The 21,084-nt window shown below is 44.8% G+C and overlaps 1 protein-coding gene across 2 annotated transcripts; it reads left to right on the forward strand.

Moving 5' to 3' along the window:
• Window positions 1-609: 609 nt before the first annotated feature.
• On the forward strand, window positions 610-12,523 carry Sc5d (sterol-C5-desaturase). Of its 2 annotated transcripts, none has more exons than XM_075966275.1 (6): window positions 610-774; window positions 2,746-2,828; window positions 4,223-4,440; window positions 5,491-5,623; window positions 8,152-8,252; window positions 8,552-12,523. In XM_075966275.1, the coding sequence occupies exons 3-6, from the start codon at window positions 4,231-4,233 to the stop codon at window positions 9,005-9,007; spliced, it is 900 nt and encodes a 299-aa protein (XP_075822390.1). In that variant the 5' UTR covers window positions 610-774; window positions 2,746-2,828; window positions 4,223-4,230; the 3' UTR covers window positions 9,008-12,523. The 2 variants fall into 2 exon arrangements, with proteins under 2 accessions (XP_075822390.1, XP_075822389.1); XM_075966274.1 differs by having other exon boundaries at window positions 684-879.
• Window positions 12,524-21,084: the final 8,561 nt, after the last annotated feature.

Here is a 21,084-nt window from a genome sequence, read left to right on the forward strand (position 1 = left end):
CCTTTTCTTCTTCTAAGGTTCATTTCCTTTAGCTGATACAGCCAATCTCTACCGCTCACTTTTGATAAGCTCTTTTATTTTATAGAATGGATTATTGCCTACATTCTTGAGTCATAATTAGCTAATTTGATCTCTAAATTTATTTTTTCTATCTGTATTTTCATCTTGTCAGTGTTTGAACACCTATGTAAGCCAGGTTCAGTCAGATCATAACCTTTTTCTTTTTTCTCCATAGATAACTGCTTCTTTAATTGACTAAACTACACAGATTTTTTTTCACTTTACATATTTCATGCAAATGCTAAACTTTCAATGCTACAGAAAAGGATCTGTTCCGGGTAGGTGAAAAAAAAATTATTAATGTTTAAGCCACAAGCATTGGCAAATGCCTCCGCTATTAACTTCAAAGGAAAAGTCATTGATTTTCCTTCAGGCTGAATGCCATTTTGCACTGATCCCGGGTGGTTTCCACGGCGGGAAGAAAGTGGGCAGGTGACCGTGCTCACGCAGACGTGCGGCCCACAGCGTCGGGTTAAGCTCAGACGTGAGTCGACCGGGGGGCGGGGCTCGCGAGCTGAGGCCACGTGACCACGGAGGCCGCGCCGCTCCAGGTCGCGCGATTCGCCGTCACATCAGCTTATGGCGCCGGCCGCTGATTGGCGGGCTGCCTGCATGTGGGCGGGGCTCTGCTGGGCGGGCGGTGTCTCGCACTCTCCAGCTCCAGCCCCCGCTTGCGGTGTAGCGGCGGCGTGCTGAGCGGCTCTGGCCCGGCAGGTAGGTTCGGTGTGCGGGCAGCTGGATACCCACGAGTGGAAGGACCTGCGAACGATCACAAGGGATCCCCAATTGCCGGATGCTGGGACAGCATCCTCCGCACAGGTGTGACCGTCCCCGCTAGAGGCGCAGGTGGCATGGGGTGGTGGCCGGGTGGACACCTTGGGCCGAGGGGCCTGCGATGTGGGCTATTGAGGGGCAGGGAAAGACACCAACCCTGGAGAGCTGGGTTGCCACCCGTGCTGGAGGTTGCCTGTTGTGGATCCCACTTCCAGGCAGAGATGGGAAACGCTGGTGCGTTGCTTTGCGACCTGCGTCTGATTTGACAGTTACTGCGACTTAGTGAGGGTAGTGGGCCAGCTCTCCCTGCCTTTTTTTTTGAAGACTGCAAGAAGGCGGCATGCTTCCTTGAGCATCATTAGGAAAAGTCGCGTAACCTGGCCTCTCTGCTTTATTGCCTAGTAAACTCGAAGGTGGTCCCATTGAAAACCTGACCCCATTGGGGAAGTTACCAGTCTGGAAAGTGGTTGGGTTTGTCAAAACTTTGTGGGTTAGCTGAGTTTGTGGCGCCCTCAGTTGTTTTGTTAAAGTGTTTGCTGGTAACAGCTGTGTGACCCCTGATCTTTAACTTGGATTTTTGGGGCATGCATTATGTAATATAGTTAGTGTGGAGAACTCAGAGTTCCTTATCCATCTGTGTGACTCTAGAGAGGTAGTGATGTAGAAGAAGCAAGCAGTGGGCTTTACATCACATCGACTACTCCTTACAGACAAAGTTATTTAAATTATTCCTGCCTTCACTGTCCTGTATATTACGCTTATACAAGTATATACCTTATGGACTGGTGAGACTTAGATGAGAAGACCTCTCCATTACGCCTCCAAATGTGTAAATGTCAGAGGAGATGTGGTACGAGGAATCTGGGAGCTCAGGAGGCTGAAGCAGGAGATTGAAGTTCCAGGCTACATAGCTAAGACCCTGGGGCTGGGGTGGGGGTGGAGTGGGGTGGTGAATTAATAATTATAGGCTTTTCGAAGAATATATAAATGCTAACTATTGTTTCTGTGCTTTTTCTTTTAGTTAAGAAAAATATACTAGTTTTAAGTTGTCAAAGTACAATAGTGTGTTTATTTACATATTAACTGATTCTGGGGGAAGAACCAGGACTTTGGACATACTAGGCTGAAGGAATATCAATGAATTACAGCCCAGACCCGTTTAATTGATAACCATGTTCTAAAGGGGGGAACACGCTTCTTCTTCAAGGCAGTATAAGTTTTATGTAAACTTCAGTTTCAAGCAGCAGTGCCCAAATAACTGAGAGTCCACAGACCCTCTGACTTTAAGGGGTTTAGTCCTTTAAATTACATACAAAATTATATGAATGTGTGGGTGTTTATTACTGTATATAAAACTTGGTACAAGTTAAATTGAATGATCAGTAGCATATATGATGGAGATCCAAACACCTAACCCTTAATATAAATTTATTGTTTTCATGACAAAGTGAGAAAAAATATTTGTGATTCATCCCATAAGCAAAGGGCTAAGCCTCTTAATAAATCAGATCCTAGCTGGGCGTGGTGCTGCAAACTTCTGGGCTAGGCTACTTGGAAGGCTGTGGAGGGAGGATGGCCTGAGTAATGGAGCTGGAGGAAGAGGAGGAGAGGTAGAAGAGATTTTCAGAGAAACTGAACCATCCCAGGGGGAAGTGATTAAAGGATAAAATCAAGACCATTCATAGACAAAGTATAATTTATTACAAATGGATGAAGCTGTGCTCAGTATCACTCAAGGTAGATATGGATTAAGTAAGCACCAAGATGTCTTCTCTTTCCTATGGAGTTGGATACACAAAATGGTTCCATACCTGTGGAGAGCAGCTGAGCAGCCTGCCCCGGTTACACACAGTCTCCATCTCAGAGCCTGCAAGCCCTGGGAACCAATCAGCTGTCTTCTTTCTGTCGTAGGTTCAGTGCTCACACTCACCTGATGACAGGTCCTGACTCCAAGTGACTGACGTGCACCTCTTGTTTCGTGGGCAGCATTCCAGGTACTCCTCCTGCCTGTGCCCTCCGGCAATGTTTGGCTTTTTGTTGTTTTGTTAACTTTTGATTTACTACTTCCTTGGGAAAATGTCAGAAGTGGCTGAAGACAGCCTGCTGGGTGGCAGCAAGAAGGAAGCTGCTGTCAGTACTTCCCAGGACATATTGAGGGCACTCCCCGTGTGTGGTATGTTTCTGACGCCTCCTGCTGAAAGAGACCGTGTGGGAACTAACGCCACTCGTGACTTTTGGACTGGCAAGACAAACTATTGAATTTTAACCAGAAGTGACAACCAAAATATTGCCTAGGAGAGAAAAATGAAATACTAGCCATGTTTGATAACATAGGCGTGACAATAAAAAAGTAAACAGGTGTTGCTAGTGGCTGCATTGATCATGAAACCAGGCAGCATACATGCACTACTGTTAATGCACGTTAATAGACTGGTGCCTGTTAGCAGCAGTAGTAAGAGGGAAGAACCTAGAAATGAAGAAAATGGGACTGTGGGAAATATCTGGAAGTCTAATGAAAGATACTTGGGAACGTTCCTTCTGCGTAGACGACTCTTTAGCACATTCTTCTCCTTGGCTTCATGTTAGAAAGAATGTTTACAGCACAATAGCTTCAGTTGCTGTCCATGGGTGCCTTCTACCCTGTGTTTGAGATAGGGGCTCTCATTGGCCTGAGACTCTCCTAGGTAGGCTGAGCTAGCCGACCAGGGAGTTCCAGGGTCCTCCTGTGTCTCCCTCCCATCTTGCCATCAGTGGGATTATTTAGACACAAGCCACCATGCCCTGCTCTTCACCTGGGTTCAGGGACTCCAGACTCAGTCCTCATGTTTCCAAGGCAGACACTTGGCTGACTAAGCCATCTCCCCGGCCCAAATGAAGGGTTTCCTAAGTCTAAAAAAACCGGGAATAGCTCAGGGGAGGCTACCCTCGAGGATATGCTACACATTGATTCTCTTGCTTCTGGAGACATGATTGGGAAACTACTGGAAGGTTATTAGACGAGAGTGCCTGAGGGTAGTAAGCTAGCATGAGTGGCTATGTTGTGAACGCTTATGGGAAAATTGTTAAAGGCATTACTTAGGGTAATAGCTAGCGTGCAAGCCAAACCTTAGGGCAATAGGCAAGGGAGAAGAAACCCTATCAAAGGTATCTTGCACTGTGTTGCTCCATCCTGATCTTCACATGTGATTAATGTCTAATTTCAGCATTATATGATAGGAAGAGGTCAGACTAGGAATGATGTATGTATATAGATTCTCTTCTGGCACCAGGGGAGGCTGGTGGCCACGTCTGTGCTACGTAAGATTGCTGTTAGTCCAGAAACTGCCTACAGCTTTTCTGAAACATTGTGGAGATGTGAGGAGTAAAGTGCCACACACTTGTCGTGCAGGGGCTGCCATGGACCTGGTTCTCAGCGTCGCCGATCACTACTTCTTTACTCCATACGTATACCCAGTCTCGTGGCCCGAGGACAACATCGTCCGGCAAACCATTAGTCTCCTGATTGTCACAAACCTGGGTGCTTATATCCTCTACTTCTTCTGTGCAACCCTGAGCTATTATTTTGTCTATGATCATTCATTAATGAAGCATCCACAGTTTTTAAAGGTAAGAGATTTTCGAGTTTCTGTTACCTTAATGATACAATGTATGGTGACTTTTTCAGCTAATTAAACTGGTTATATGTAAATAAAGTTTTTTAAAACAGCCCCCTGAATGGGTTGGATGTTTTTATAAGGGTTAATCACCTCTTTCCTTTTTATATTCTAAATAATAAGTGGATCTGGTTTTCCGCCAGCTGCAAATCTTACTTCCCCATGTACATAGATGAGAATTACTTTGCTGATATTGGTGAATAAATATATGTATGCAGTTATTGTGCTTATGTAAATATTTTACCCTCTGGCCATTGCAAGATGAAAGGTAGTTTTGCTATGTGTGTTTTTTCGGCGGCTAAGCTGGGGATTCAAGGTCAGCGGTTGAGACTTGTTCATAATCAGCTTGGAACAATTTTCTGTGACCGCCACTGTCACTGGTCGGGTAGTCCCTGGACTGAAAGGAGCTGGTGAGGGAAGTTCACTTAAAGATTGCTCCATAGGCTTTACTCCATACAGACTACTCAGCATATAGACGTGGTGAAGACGAGAAAAGAATTCAGAAGTGAAGGTACTTGCTGCCTTTGGTTGGTATAAAGGAATGCATCTCTTATGATTTCCTGTGTGTTAAAGTCTTCACAGGAAAAGTTAGGAAGTTGGCTTCTTAGTATAAAAGAGAATTTAGTGGGCTTGGAGAGTGGGCGCAACAGTTGAGAGTGTATGTTTTTTTTCTGCAGAGGACCCAAGTTTGGTACCCAGCACCCATGTTGACAACTCACAGCTGCCTAAAACATCAGCTTCTGGGGCCTTCTGGTCTCTGCAAACATTGCATTCATAGGCACATATCTACATGCACACAGACACACACATTTAAAAATAAAATATGAAATAGAATCTGAGGAAAAGAGAGAAAATTGAGGGGTAGGAATATAGTTTGGTGGTAGAGTTCTTGCCTGATACGAGCCAGAGTCCAACTATGAACAGAAAATATTTAAAAATCCACCCCCAATCAACTTTATGACAGTTTTTGTGACTTGTAAATAATTGGAACTTTCATCTTTAGAATCAAGTCTATCGAGAGATCATGTTCACGGTCAAGTCTTTGCCCTGGATTAGTATCCCCACCATTTCACTGTTCCTCCTGGAGCTAAGAGGTTACAGCAAGCTCTATGATGACATAGGAGACTTCCCAAGTGGTGAGCAGATACTGGGGGCGGGCGGGGGCTTAAGTACAAGCTGTTATTGTTGTGTTGTTTGTTCTTTTGTTCTTTCTTCATGTGTATGTGCATATGTGTTCATGCATGAAACAGGTCAGAGGGCTACCTCAAATGCCAGCTTCAGCAATATTCTTTACCTCCTGGGTTTTTATTGTTGTTTTTTTGTTCTTGTTGCTGTTGTTGATTTTGGGGGGGGGGCAGTGTTTGTTTTTGTTTTTTGCTTTGTTTTGTTTTGCTTTTTTTTTTTTTTTGAGACAGGCCTTCACAGTAGGTAGCCCTGAATGGCCTGGAACTTACTTAAATGGAACAAAACCACACAGAGATCCATCTGTCGCCTCTGTTTCCCAGGTGCTGGAGTTAAAGGCATGTGCCACCTGGTCAAGTCTAGACAGGTTCTCTCATTGGCCTGGAGTTTGCCAGTTGGTCCAGACTGGCTGGCCAGCCAGCACCAGTGTTCCTACCTCACCAGTGTGGAATCCAAATCCCCATCACCACAGTTAGCATTTCTTTTTTTCTTTTTTTTTTTTTTTTTGTATGGTTCTTAAGAATCATACTCAGGCCCTCAGGCCTGTGAGACAAGTGCTTTACTGGTGAACCATCTCCCCAGCCGGCCTGCCTGCTTCCTCCCTTCTCCCCTTTCCTTTCTTCCTTCCTTCTCCCCTCCCTTTTTCTTTCTCTTCTTTCTTGACAGAGTCTTGCTGTGTAGCCCAGGCTGGCTTTAAAATCACCAAGTGTGCCTCCGTGATTGTCTTACGGTTTCTTTCTTTAAGTCTCCAAACATGCCTCTATCTCCAACTGCCCTGTTGTTTCTACTGTTCTGCTCACTTCCACTTACGTCTCGCCACACATGTGGACTTTAACTCCACTGTCATTTTTAAAGTCAGTTTTCGATGACATCGTGCCTATGGAAAAACTGATCAGGGACCCTTCCGTGTATTTCCTAAGACTGCTACTTCAAACTGCTGGGAAAGTAATTCCAGTAGTTCGTGAGACTTAACTGAAAGTCACAGTCAGCTGTCCTGCTGTTTGTCCGTATGTCCTCCCTCTCATCTGGGCCTGCCTGCTTCTTTGATTTCATTGCAGAAACAATGCCGTGTATGCAGTTTGCGTTCTGATGATTTAGTAACCGTGGCCAGTTTCATATCTGTAAATATCATCATAGAGTATATTAATTATAGTAGTCCATTATGTCTCTGTTCAGAGTTTAGAAACTGACCCCTGCATTTAGAGCTTGAGACTTCCTTCTTTTAAAGGTAGTCTTGCAGCGATGTGGTCTCTGTGTAGTTCTGAAGTTCCTTCAAGATGTGTTCCTGACATCCAGAACACAGGAGGGCAGAGCAGCATGCATTGAGATTGACAGGCGCCAGCTGCAGCTTGCGGCTCTGCCCCGTGTCCACCCACTGCTTTTCTCCAGCAGCTCTGCAGAGAGTTGTCAGGCTGCTTTTAGAAGCAGCGTATGGGGGACCAAATGAGAACCTGCCCATATGCTCCGAGGCTTGAAGCCCCGCTTGCTGATACCAGAGCTGAGCTCTCAGAGTAGGAGGTGGTTAATTAGAAGAGGCTTTGACAGTGACTGAGGGAGTGGGCAAAATCAGGGAGAGGGCATTCTGGCCATGCTGGGTCAGAGTTAGCCCAAGTCAGAGAGGTAAGATACTGCAGGCACCGGAGGAGGTTGAGTGCATCGGCCTGGTTGGAGCAAAATCCCAGGAGGATGAGGCTGGAAATCTTAGAAAAGGACTCATTGTGGGGTGAGTTTCTGGAGTGACAGTATTTCGTGGGAAACTGAGCTCCAGGGCAGGAGGCAGCGCACAGCGATAGGATTTTAAAAGGCTAAGGTGAAGGAAAGCAGTGGGGCTGTCCTCTATCAGGGGCATCGTCGTAGCTTAGTTAATACTTGTACTAGAAAGATGACTCCAGCTAAGAGGCCCCAAGTTCAGTTCCCAGCATCCACATTGAGGGGCTCACGACTGCTAGTAATTCCAGCCACACAAGAACCAGAACCTTCATACGTACATGCACATACTACATACACATGGTTAAAAATAGTCAAGTTAATGCTGGGCGATGGTGGTGCACACCTTTAATCCCAGCACTTGGAAGGGAGAGGCAGGTGGATCTCTGTGAGTTTGAGGCCAGCCTGGGGTCTACAGAGTGAATTACAGGTCAGCCAGGGCTATACAGAGAAATTCTGTCTTGAGAAACAGATAAGCAAAATAATAAAGTTAAGTCATAAAAAAGAAAAGAAATACTGTCTGGGCAATTTTTATGGTTTTGTATCACAGCTAAAAATGTAATTAGAATTAAAAAATGCAAGGTAGAACATGTCAAGTTGTTAGGTGAGGGGAAGCTGGGATGGAAGTGGTTCCAGGTAGTGAAGGGAGATGACCTTTCAATGTGTTGATTGTGTTTGAATTTAGGACCTCCTTTTGCATTTATGTGGCCATGTGGGAAGGGAGCACTAATCATGGAGACAAACTTGGACTCTTGTTCTGTGTGGTCTCTTTTAGGCTGGATTCATCTCGTTGCTAGTGTGGTATCGTTCCTGTTTTTCACAGACATGCTGATCTACTGGATCCACAGGGGCCTGCATCATAGACTGGTCTACAAGGTAGAGTCATTTAAAGGGCAGAGAAGGGGGAAGATAGCACACATTTCAGTATTATAAAGCCTATACTCTAGACTGTAGGGCTTCCTCTTGCTTGTATTCAATACCCAAGAAGCTCTCCTGGTCATCATCATAGGGGCTCTATGCATTTTATTAATGGTTTCCTTCGTGGATCTAGAGGGCCTGTCGTACAGTTCTAACCCTGGAAGTAAAGAGGAAGTGAATTCCAGTTAGGCCGTATCTGTACCAGGAGTGGAAGCTATGTTTGCATATGGCTCTAACCGTATCCTTTTCCTCCTCAGCACATACATAAACCTCATCATGTCTGGAAGATCCCCACTCCATTCGCAAGTCATGCTTTTCACCCTGTGGATGGCTTCCTCCAGAGTCTGCCTTACCATATATACCCCTTTGTCTTCCCACTGCACAAGGTGGTCTACCTAGGGTTATATGTCTTGGTTAATGTCTGGACAATTTCTATTCACGACGGTGATTTTCGTGTCCCCCAGGTCTTAAGGCCATTTATTAATGGGTCAGCTCATCACACAGACCACCACATGTATTTTGACTATAACTACGGACAGTATTTCACACTGTGGGATAGAATTGGGGGCTCTTTTAAGCATCCTTCCTCCTTTGAAGGGAAAGGACCACATAGTTATGTGAGGAAGATGGCAGAAGGAGAATTCAACAGCCTTGCAGAAAACGGCTGTAAAAGCAAAAAACTGTGCAATGCCGAATTTGCAAAGACTAAGTAGATTATTGCCTAGTTATTAAGTATTTTAAATAAGGAAATAATCTACACACAGCCAAGATACATAGCAAATAAGTGGTGTTATTTGATCTCAGCATTGCGTGCCGTGCTGAGGAGCAGTCCTGACAATAAACTGAGGGAAGATGCTGGGAGCACCAAGATTGTAAGCTCGTGGCTAATGTGTCAGGCATTGGCCCAGGGACAGTTTGTGTCTTTGCAGGCCAGCAGATCCGCAGCCTGTGCAGCCCCAACAGCAACTTTAAATAAGGTAGAAGATAAACTATGGAAGAAGCTAGTCTGTGTCCTTTTGCCTTAATCCACTCATATTCATTAAGGGAAAAATTCGCTGTGCTTAACAATACTGAGACTAGCCAAGAAATACTAACATGAAGATGGCTCCTGTCCCAGGAGCGCTGCCTCTGCAGTGGCGGTGGAGGACTTGCAGGACGTTGTTCACATAGGAACATCAGCCCGAACTGTCTGTTACACAAGTGGCTAGGTATATGATTGATTTAATGGCTGGTTAGTAAGATTATATTATCTTCTTATACATAGGCGCCTTACTCCCTGGGGCATTATCAGATTTGAATAATGAATAAATAATGGTAATTGTTTAAATGTCAGCTCTTCCATGATTCAATCCAGATATGAGATTATTTAACAGACGATCTTGATGCGTGTCATTTAAAACTACTGTTTACTAAGCCTACAGACACGGATCCAGATAATGCTCGGTATCAACTTGGGGCACCCAGGTGGCACATCTCTTTTTAATAAGGTGGAGGCACTGTGCTTTTATGTATTTCCAAGTTACGAAGCTGACTTTTGAAATGAAGGGAATAATTGCCAAATACTTAAATCTACCTAAGATACGTTTTGAAACCTCATCCTCCATTTCTTCCCCCTCTTCCTACTGCCTCTGCAAAAAAATCCTTTGACAGCCCCATGAAAGGTGGGTGCCGGAAGCTAATTATATTGGTGTAAACCTATTCTATTGGCTGTTTATGCAAAAGCAATAAAAGTTGATCATGACTGCTATTAACCACTTCAATGTTATAGCACAAAGCATCCTTTGTTTAAATTAGTGTCACTCTGAAGACAGAGGTGATGTGGGTTGTAAAAGCTGAGTGCGCCCCAGATACCCAGGGTCAGACTGCTGGATGTGAGAGTTACTACAAGGATCTCTCACTCAGCAAACCCTTGCTCACTCAGTTATTTGACATTATCAAGTGCTCTGAGGGAGGAGAAATGGAAATAAAGAGTCTCTGGGTAAGGAGCTAGACTTCCTTTTTCCTGGAGATATAACCAGGACCCCTGCTTCCGAATACATAAGCATCACTAAGATAAGGAATGATTGGGATGTTGAATGAATCCCACGCCCAACTCTTAGCGAAGGATCCTCAAGATACACTGTTTGATACTACATCAAGAAAGGGCAAACCCTCTTCCCAGAATGGAACATCTCCATCACCCCTTCTCCCCAAGGCTCCGGAAACATCAAGGAAGAATCCGAGTCCAGGGGAGAATGCTGTGAGATTCTGGACATGTGAGACCATTGTGCTTACGATCTCACTGTAACTGTCTGTCTGGACACCATCCAACCAGTGAACATGCCAGCGTGGATGGGGTGGAGGGGCTCCCAAGGCCCCTACTCTAGCCGGGGAGCTGCTGACAGCTGATGGCTGCTAGGGAAGGGAGAGTCTGTTTGCAGTGGTACACTCTTTAAGTTGCTTTTTTGCCAGTGGGTGACCCTGTACCTCTGAGGCTAGGGGCAGCTCTAATTGGACTCTGGCTTATAAAGAAGAAGAAAAGGTGAATATGAAATTGGGAGAGAGATTGGGAGAAGTTGGGGTTAGGAAGAGTGGCGTGGATACGGTCAAACTGCATTGTGGAAGTATATGAAGTCAAGATCAGCTAAATACAATTTCAGAGGCAAACCTGGGAAGTCATCTTCAGCTTCACCTCAGCAGTTGCTGCTAGGACGAGTGGGTCACAGCGGGTGCCCTTTACAACCTTGCCCCTCATAAAAGATGAGCCACTGCCCCCAAGTAGGGTCAAGCACAGAGAACAGTGGCTTCTTTCTGCCTTCAGTGATGATAGCTCTTAGTCTTCTGCTGGGTCCTTATCGGGAGTATGGTGGAGGAGGCTACCTTCTCCTTCCCGCTGGAGTGTGAAGAACATCGAGCTGAGTTACAGGAATATAGAAGTAAAATTGAAAACCAGATGTTGCTCACTGTGAATTATCTTTAATGAGGTAAAATAGCTAGTATTTTTGTTGTTACAGCATCCTTTTTCAAAGCATGTTACAAGCCAGTCTACAGTAAAATTTAGAAACAAGATAGAAGCCAGTCCCCACCCCCCTCCCTCCCCAAACAGAATACACTTCTCAAGGACAAGAAGTGCATGACTCAGGGTTAGTGGGCTTGACCATCAGGGCAGGATTTGGTATCAGAAAAAAAAGTTAAATAGATAATTTGCTTTGTGAAGATAATTGTTCAGGGGACAGAATGTAGCCTAATGATAGAGTGTGTGCTTAGCTTGTATGAAGCTCTCAGCTTCATTCCCAGCCTGGCAAAAATGTTTTCTTCCTAAATCTCTAAAGTTGAAGATTTTTATTAATTCTAAGTGCAATAGACTTTTTTTTTTTTTATATTCTGGTTTCTTTTGAGCCTGACAAATTCTTCTGAACATGCAACCATTTGTCTTTTTTATAATGAGATTTTCTTAAACTTGGTAAGAGTCTTAACATTTTGATTCAGTCCCCTGGTCAGACTTGGGTTTGGGTACCCATCCCTCAGACATCGCCACTGAACAGTGGGAGGTATCAGAAGTTAGTCTTTTGACTTGGCGCCCTCTGAGCCCTCTCGCAGAGCCAGCTTATCTCATAGGCTTCTGTTAATCTCCATTACTTATGTCTATTTCTTTTGATATTGTAATTTGACTCAGCCGTTCATTTGATGAAAAGTCGACCCCCTAACATGCTGCTAAAGAAACCGGTAGAAATTTAGCACACATCCAGCCCCGAAGGGGCACTGTGCCCGTGGTTCTTGTCTGTATGCTGCTTGCTTTCCTAAAGTTACATGCGCCTGTCCTAATTGTACAGTTCAGCCTTATCATTTAAATACCAATGTCACCCTCCCCTGCCCCCCATCAAGCAGAACATGTCCTTCACCAGGGCATGCGTTGTCTCTCTCTGCAGTTCCCCCCAACCTTGGGTAACCACGGATCTACTCTGTCCCTGGGGATTAATTTTGCCCATTCTAGAATTTCATTTAAATTCAATCAGATGAGACATACTTATGTGTTGAGCTTTTTTTTTTAGCTTAACATGTTTTGCCATGTGTACTGTTGTATTTATCAATATTTCATTCCTTTTCATTGATGAGTAGTGTTCCTATTACAGCATTATACTGAATACTGTAGTACTGTTGGCTGATCTGTATATTTGTTGATGGATATTTGGATTATTTCCAGTGTGGAGATACTTTGAATAAAGCTACCCTGGACATCTGTGAACAGATTGTTGTGTGGACTTGTGTTTTTATTTCATTTTGTTGTTGTTTCCTTCCTTCGTTCTTTCCTCCCTCCCTCCCTCCCTCCTTCCTTTCCTTTCTCCGTGTTTTCTGAGCCAGGGTTTCTCTGCGTGGCCTTAGCTGTCCTTTCACACTTCCTTAATGTCTTATAAGGAAAAATGTTGAATTTTGGTTAATGGCAACTTGACAACATTCGTCTTTCCTTGTTACTGCATTTATTGTTCTTCCTAGGACATCTTCACCTCCCCCACAGTGTGCCTGGAAGCTGTGGGAAGATTCTGTTGTCCTTGGGCAGTTTTTGTATTTTGACAAGATTTCATTCTGTGACCCTTGCCTCCCATTTCTTCCTTTCCCTTCCCTTGTGGTTCAAAGTTCATTTGGTTCCGTGGCTGGGACTAAGGTGAGGCACATTCTCTTCCATTCTGGGATGTGATGTGTAGTGGTCTAGTGATCCAGAAGTTTCGGTCCACAGTCACGTGGCTCTGCTTGGGCTCTGGTGAGGTAAAAGATCATGCCAGGGAGCCTGTAGGGTACAACGCTGCTCACCTCACTGTGGCCTGAAAGCACAGAGTAAATCCAGTCATTTTAGTGGCAGAAGGCCTTTTAAGTTGTCAGCTCTTTTCTTCAGATTTGATGCACTATATTTCAAGAAATTTGTTTGCTTTGTTTAACTTACAAATTTTTTGCCACGAACTTGTTTGAACATTCCCCTATTAACATGTCAGCAGCGATAGTTATAGGTCCTTAACTCATTATAGTACTGATTGGTTTTTTTGTTTCTGGTTTTTTTGATCAGTCTGAGAGGGATGCTTTTGGGGGTGTTTACCCATGATGCACTGTGCAAGTTGGATGCTTCACGCAGTCGCTTTGCACAGTGTGTGCCCATGCTGAGTGCCAGCGAACACGCTTGAAACATCGCGGTTCACCTTCAAGCTCCTGTGCCTTATAAGCCGCAGTGCTTACAGCGCACATAAAGGCTTCTGCTTGGACACGTGATGGCCTGTGGTGAGCACAGACGCTCAGTGTGTCTCCGCTGTCACTCCTCTGCATGTGGCTGTCCAATTGTGTGAATTTTGTCAAAATGTTTGATTCAAAGGGTGCCGTTTGATATGCTGACTCGAGTGTCATAAAGATTGTGAAATGAATTTGGGTTTCGGATTAGAACAGAATTGCTAACAATTTCTGAAAGAGCCCTAAATGTACTTGGACTGGGTATTTCTGCATCTCAGCGTTGATGACTATAAAATCAAAGTGTCAGGGCTGGAGAGCAGGCTCAGCGGCTGAGCACCTACTGCTCTTCCAGGGGACCTAAGCTTGGTTCCCAGCACCACGGTGGGCGGCTCTCAGCCCTTTGTAACTCCTGCCTCAGGGAATCTGACACTCGGTCCTGATTTCCTGAGCATGTGTGGCATTTACACACACAGACATACACCTAAGCACAAAAGTAAAATCTATAAATAAGACCAAAGTATCAGCCGCAGGATCAACTTCTCAGCTAGGATTTAATTATCCATGTCATTAGCACAGATGTTTGCTTTCTTCAATAAGTGGAAAAATTATACCTACACCAAGAGTTGTTCTAAACCAGCGATTCTGTCAAGTGAATTTCTTTATGGCTTATTGTCAATAAATACTTGGTTTGTCTGCATATTTTATATAGCTGTAAACTCGAGGCCACATAAGAATTTCTTTGGTGGAAAGGGACTAGGAGTTGAGGAACTTAAGGAGTCACATCCTAAAGTGAGGTCAATGCTATAAACATCAGAAAATGTCCAGAGGTCTGCTCTCCACCCCTTTTCAGCCCTTGTGAGGACCCACACTTGGCTCTGGAGGATGACCCAGTCAGGGGGTCAGAGCAGGTCTCAGCTCCAGAGCCGAGAAATAGAATTCCATTCCCAGACTTCTTACAGGAAAACTGAGAGTAACTAGCGGGGTCCTCAAAAGTCCACTTCTAAGGAACCCCTCGCAGGGTTCAATAAAGCAAATATTGCTCAGGAAACACCACAATAAGCAAAAGGAGCTAAAACCTGAGGGTTAAGAAATCTACTCTCAACATATTCTTTGCGTCTTTCTTCTTTCTTATTCCTTAGAACTCCTGTTGCAAATGTTCCCAGTAATATATACCCCACAACCAGCGGCTCCCCAGTCCTAGCAGGTTCCAGGGCTGAAATTCCTTTGCCCCATAAAAATCAGATAAGAGTTTTTACACAAACACACATACACGGGTGTGTGTGTGTGTGGCTAGTGCGCATCCAATGAATTCCTTAATGGAGAAAGTTATTATTTAAGAAAGGAATTAAATCATGGAGTTCTAGAGGGGAAGGCTCGTATGCTATACTGCCTTTTTAGGTGGCTAGATAAAGAGATGAAAGGTTTATTTTCAATAAAATTAAGAACAAGGCATGGATTATATTTTAAGTCAGTGCACTGCCTTTTTCCCCCAGCATGCATAGAGGATATAGGGTAACCAGGCAACCTATGTAAACATTTGGGGAAGCTCCTTATCTCATTAGCACATTCAGCAGATGCAGCAATTTCTATGGGCCTAGGTCTGGAGTTTACACTTATTGCTCTAAGTGGTAGAAACAAAGAAGAGATCCAGGCCTCTAAATTTTCTGTTCTGGGGTTTGCTGTTATCAGACATTCTGATCGTGGGCATTGTGGGTCTGTGTCTGGTTGCTGTTAATTATCTCTTCTACTGCCCTTGAGAGTCAAACATAAGCAGTCCATTTCCTGAACTAAAATCATCAGTAAACTGAGGTGGAGGTGAGCGTGAGGAGTTAGGAATCTTTTAAGTGAGGTAAAACCAGGGCATTGTATTCTTCTATCTGTCTGAGCAGCTATGAATTAGCCAGTAGGACAAGCAGTGATTCTATGTCCTTGGACCCCTGTGGATGTCTTAAATGGAATGCTCTTGCCTTGACACTAAGCACTGACCAAATGCTTGTTGATTGCAGGAAGGCAGATCTCTGCATTTACCCAGGAGAGAGGGACGAAGGCCTGTCAGTGAGAAACCGTTTTCACACAGAGCTAGGGAAATGTGATCAGTAATCCCCAAAGGCATAGGAAACAGTTCTGAACTGTGAGAATTAATTCCCAAATGTGTAACAGAAGAGGAGTCAGCTACAGAGAAAATGTGCAGCCAAAACCACCCACTTTATTCAGAAAGCAATAACACCAAAAAGCCCTGCCTTTTAGTTTAACCTTTACCAAAGCCCCTGGCTCTGATAAGTCACTCATGAAAAGATGGCCAAGCAATTACATGTATAATATTGTGGTTTGTAACATGACGTGTGCCTGCAATCCTAGAACTTGGGAGGCAGAGGCAGGAGGATCAGATGTTTGTCCTTCGCTATATAAGGAGTTTAGGGCTAGTCTGGTATACATGAAACCCTATCTCAAATAAATTAAAACAACAAAAACCAGCCAACACTCCAGATATACTGTGGCAGGATCACAAATGGACTAAAGTTCCAACTTCAAGATTTGCTGATTTTTCTTAGTTGCTTGTCTTTGGGCTCATCAATTTTTTTCTCTCTTCCCCTCCCAATTATTTTACCTTTCAATTGCTCATTTCCCTCTGGTGCTTAAAATGGAGGCTCTGATCCCTGATTTAATCTCTTTTTGCTTTTATAAGTATAAACATTTGATGCAATAAAGTCCTCTGAGAGGACCTACAGCAGGCTGTAGCTGTGGCTCACGCATTTTTGTTCTTGACTTGGGATTTCTGTTTCAGTGGGATTTCTCTTTTCACCCAGAGGTATGGTGGGTGTGCATTGCTTCCTCATCTGGGCCACAGCTGTGGCTTGCACAGTGGCTTTCCTGACTGGTTTCAGACTCGGCATGGTACGCTGCGGTCTCGTGTGAGACTTAGAAGGTAGAAGTGTCGCAGTGGCCCTCTTTAGGTCTTGGGAAGGAGATGAAGCTATTTAGAAAGCACCTCACTTGGCTGCCATTGCCTCCTCGCTTGTCTGGCTCCACAATGCCTGCAGTTCCTGTCTCATCTGGGTTCACTCCGTGTGTGACCCTACAACAGTGAAGGGCCTGGACATCCAAAGAAAAAAGTCTCACCTCAAGGTTGAAGCTAGTAATGCCAGAGAGATAACTCAGGTTGAGAGAGCTTGCTCTCCTTCCAGAGAAGTCCAGTTCCCACCACCCAAGTCAGGCACCTTACAACTGCCTATAACTTCAGCTCCGGGGCATCTGTGGGCACCTTACACACACACACACAAAAATTTTTTTAAAGTTTTTTAAAGTAAATTTTAAGTTGAGGCTTTCAGGGGAAGATTAAGGATGTATCCAACTAAACCCCAAGCTCCAACTTGTCCCTTCCTGACATTCGTCTTTCCTTCCTGCCCTGCTCTGTGTCTCTGGCTTTCAGCTTCTGATGCAGGATGGCGAAGACCTTGGCTTGTCCCAGTCAATCCCCGCTGCTCTGATCCACACTGATGAAGAGTTTCACACTGAAACAGAATCCAGAGGTCAGAACCTTCAGAACTGTTCCTCCCTGTACTGTGGGTTCTCTGATGTGATCGAACCTGAAAGTCATCCACACCCTTTTTCCAAGTAAGAGGGATGCTGGAAGTTCATGATAGGCAACAGCAGAACAATTAGGAATCACCTACAGAGGACGGCCTGTGAGATGGTTCGTGGATAAAGGTGATGGCTACCAGGCACGGCAGCCTGAGTTCTTTACCTAGGGTCTAAGTGGCGGAAGGAGAGAATCAACCCTCACGAGTTGGTCCCTGACACATGCACACACACGCGCACACACAGACAGACAGACAGACACACACACACACACACACACACTTAGTTGATTTTTAAGATCCCCTATAGAATTCTATAAAGTGCCTATAGGAAAGGCTTTAGAGGAATAAGTACATACTGCATTTAACACTTTAGTGGAAACAGAGACAGAGTTGGTTGGTTGTTCCTAAGTGTACTGAGAAACTTAAGAAAATAAATGATAAGCTCATGACCTTTAACTCCTAGTTCAGGGCCTGGTTAAGACACCCCAAAGCTTTGGTAACTTTTCTAAAATAGAACCATATCTCGTATGGTTTACAAGACCAAGCTTTTAGGAAACTCCCTCAAATTTAAGTTCTACTGATAGCCAGTTGGCCTCTGAGCTATGGCATTGGTTGGTGTGGTAGTTTGAATGAGATGACCCCATTAAGTGGCAGACATTTGTCTATTTGGTCCCCAGATGGTGGCTATTTGGGTAGGCTTAGGAGGTGTGTCCTTACTGGAGAATATATGTCACTTGAGGTGGGCTTTGAAGTCTCTAAATACTCAAGCCATTTTGAGCTAGCTCTCTCTGCTTCCTGTTTGTGAATCAAGAGGTGGGATCTCAGCTGCTGCTCCATCACGTACCTTCCTGCTGCCATGCTCCCCAGCTTGATAGTGATAGACTCATTTCTCCGCAACTGTGAGCCCCAAACAAACCCTTCCTTTTATAAGTCACCTTGGTCATAGTGTTTTATTGTAGCAATAGAAACCCTGACTAACACAGTCAGGAAGGGGTAAAAAGTTAGCAGTGGCCAGGGATTTGTAGAAGAAACTACTCCCAACTCCCTGCCGCCTGGCTAGCTTATGACCCGAAATAACAACACACAAATTGTATTCATTTAAACATTGCTTGGTTCATTAGCTCTAGCCTCTAACTGGCTAACTCTCACATCTTGATTAACCCATTTCTATTAATGTGTGTAGCACCACGAAGGGAAAGATTCTAGCCTACGTCCATCTCGGAGTGGAGAGCCATGGTGTCTGTGTTAATTTCATTGGTTAATAAAGAAAACTGCTTGGCCGGATGGGTCAGAACATAGGTAGGCGGGGAAGACAGAACAGAATGCTGGGAAGAAGAAGGCAGTAAGGCAGATGCCATGGCTCTCCTCTCCAAGATGGATGTAGGCTAGAATCTTTCCCTGTAAGCCACCACCTCGTGGTGCTACACACATTAATAGAAATGGGTTAATCAAGATGTGAGAGTTAGCCAGTTAGAGGCTAGAGCTAATGGGCCAAGCAGTGTTTAAATGAATACAGTTTGTGTGTTGTTATTTCCAGAGCTAAGCTAGCCGTGCAGGAGCCGGGCAGGATGAAAAGCAGGCCTGCTCGCCTCATCACTACAGGGATTGTCTAATCAATTTATATGAATCTGGAGACTCTGATCACTTCTTTCCAGCAGTGGAAGAGTTCCCTGAAAGAACAGTGTTGTGAGGTATTACTGTTTAGTCAAAGGAGACATAACATAAAGTTGACAAGTTTGGGTATTGGCTCAGTGCTCATGGTTAGGCACTGAGTATCTCTGACCCTGCATATAACTCCCCTGTCAAATACCAATTTTGTGTGCTCATGCATCAGGACACATTGACTGGATAGAAAGGGGAAATACCTATGTCATCTGACGTCAGCCTCAATACATGACTGCCCTTGTTTTATATTTAATCTGCTATCCAAGGCACTTTTGCCTTTTAAAAGTTAAACTCCCCTTAGGAGATGAGGATCTTCGAACTGCTCAACTCTAAACCTCTCTCCTTATGTGGAAATCCCTGTGACTCATCATGGGGTAAATCACTAGCATCTTAACCCTTCTTTGATGATCTTTAACGGAGTCACATCATGTGAAATTCACATAGGACACAGGTGTCATTGCAAGGTCAATTTTCTGTTTGCAGCGGAGCAAACCATGTGAAGCTACCAGGTCCATTCCCCAGTATGACATGGTGAGCTCCTAAACCTGAATGGTAACTATGGAGAAGGCCTTGTAAAGAAACGATGATGGTTAATATCTGCTGTCAACCCGACAGGCTCTAAAATCACCATGGAGGCAAGCTTCTGAGTGTGTCTCTGGAGGAACGTCTAGATTAGGTTCACCGAGGCAGAAGGACGCACTATAGCTGACCACACCATTCTGTGGGCTGAGATCTGGAATAAAGACAAACTGAGCCACGTATAGCATGGCTCCCTGCTTCCTGACTGTGGATATAATGTGACCAGCCAGCCTTCTGTTCCTGTTCCCATATCTCCCCTGCTGTGATGGAATGAGCTTTTTGAACTGAAACCAGAATAAATTTGTCTTCCCTTAAGTTGCTACTTGGTCACTGCAGATGGGGGAATTTGCTAAAGGCCACACTGATGGGAGGCTGCCTCCTGTTGTTATCTTGGTTTGCAGCCAGTGCTGCAGCTGTGGAAAAAGCAGTTCCCTCAGGGGCAAGCTCACTGAGTGGCTACAGGTAACTCTTTCATGATTCTATCCCTAGTTCCATTCTATAGGGAGCTAAGGAGTTTCCCAGGTTCCTGAGTTAGGAGCTGGCTGGGAAGTTTTTGTTCCTTTTGGAGAGGCCAGCATCCAGGTACTTGACTAGTAATGAGAAGCAGGTATGAGGGGTAGGGAACAGCCTGTGATGAGCCCATGTGCAGAGCTTGGAGAGCTCTAACTAGGGGGGAAGCCAACAGTGCTATAGAGCCAATCCTACCAGCTCACTACTTGATTACAACTTCTGGGGTGTGGAGAGCTGGAATATTACCATTCCAAAGCAGATTATCCTGGCCTGTCTTTATGCCCCTCCATTGCTTATCTATGTAATGTGGAAACAGAGCACTAGCTTTCACCAGCCCTCAGGACAGGAATGCCATCAGATAGTCTGAGTCCCCTAAAACAGATTCCCCCTCTTGGCTATGACACACTTATCTGATGTTCCCACCAACTTATTCTAAAAGTTCTTTATTTAAGACTTTCTTTGTTCTGTTGCTATGGGAACTTTCTAAAACTGTTGCCACATTGGGGCACAGCATTTGTGGTAACATGAGTCTGTGTTCTTGGACCATAGGCACTTATATTTAGTTCCAAAATAAATTCTGTCTTGTTCTCCTTGAGGTGGGAGCTAGGGATGACTCCACGTTGCGTTTCCCCTCTTCCTCTTGTCTTCTTTCTCAAGCACTCTGTCTTGAAGCCATCAGATGGGCTCAAGGCCGGAAGACATCCAGGTTGGAGAGATCCTAGCGTGGGAACCACAGCCCCAACACACTGATGGGATCTTTGGACTGCATGTTCCATTCGGTATACTCGTTCCATTCCCAGACAAATAAGGATCTGTAAAATACACTTAAACTGACCTTAGAAAAACGAGTAAGACAGACTCTGGGGGGCCACCTCCGCTGTGACAGCTGAGGACGCCATCCCTGAGGAGGTAACATTGAAGCTGACTCCTGGGAGTAAGCGAGAGTATAGGTCCCATGGGGGACAGAGAGTCAGAGCATATCCAGGGCAGGTCTTTGGTGTGCTTGAGGAAGACGGAGGCTACCCTACCCTGAGGCCTCTGGGAGCTGGAAAGTTACAGAAGTAGGAGGAGGCATTTATAAAGACAAAGACATGGCCAAAAGGAACGAGATGAGTTCGGGTTGCCTGGACCGTAGAACGGTGTACGCAAGACCTGTGCGTGAGCGCGTATGAGAAGCGTCACACTAGTGTCATTTCCTGAGTCAAAGCACTTGGTCGTAATGTGGTCCCTGTGTAACCGTGGATGGCTAATCGGCCTCTATG

Source organism: Microtus pennsylvanicus, chromosome 3 (assembly GCF_037038515.1).
Source record: "Microtus pennsylvanicus isolate mMicPen1 chromosome 3, mMicPen1.hap1, whole genome shotgun sequence".
Classification (NCBI taxonomy): domain Eukaryota; kingdom Metazoa; phylum Chordata; class Mammalia; order Rodentia; family Cricetidae; genus Microtus; species Microtus pennsylvanicus.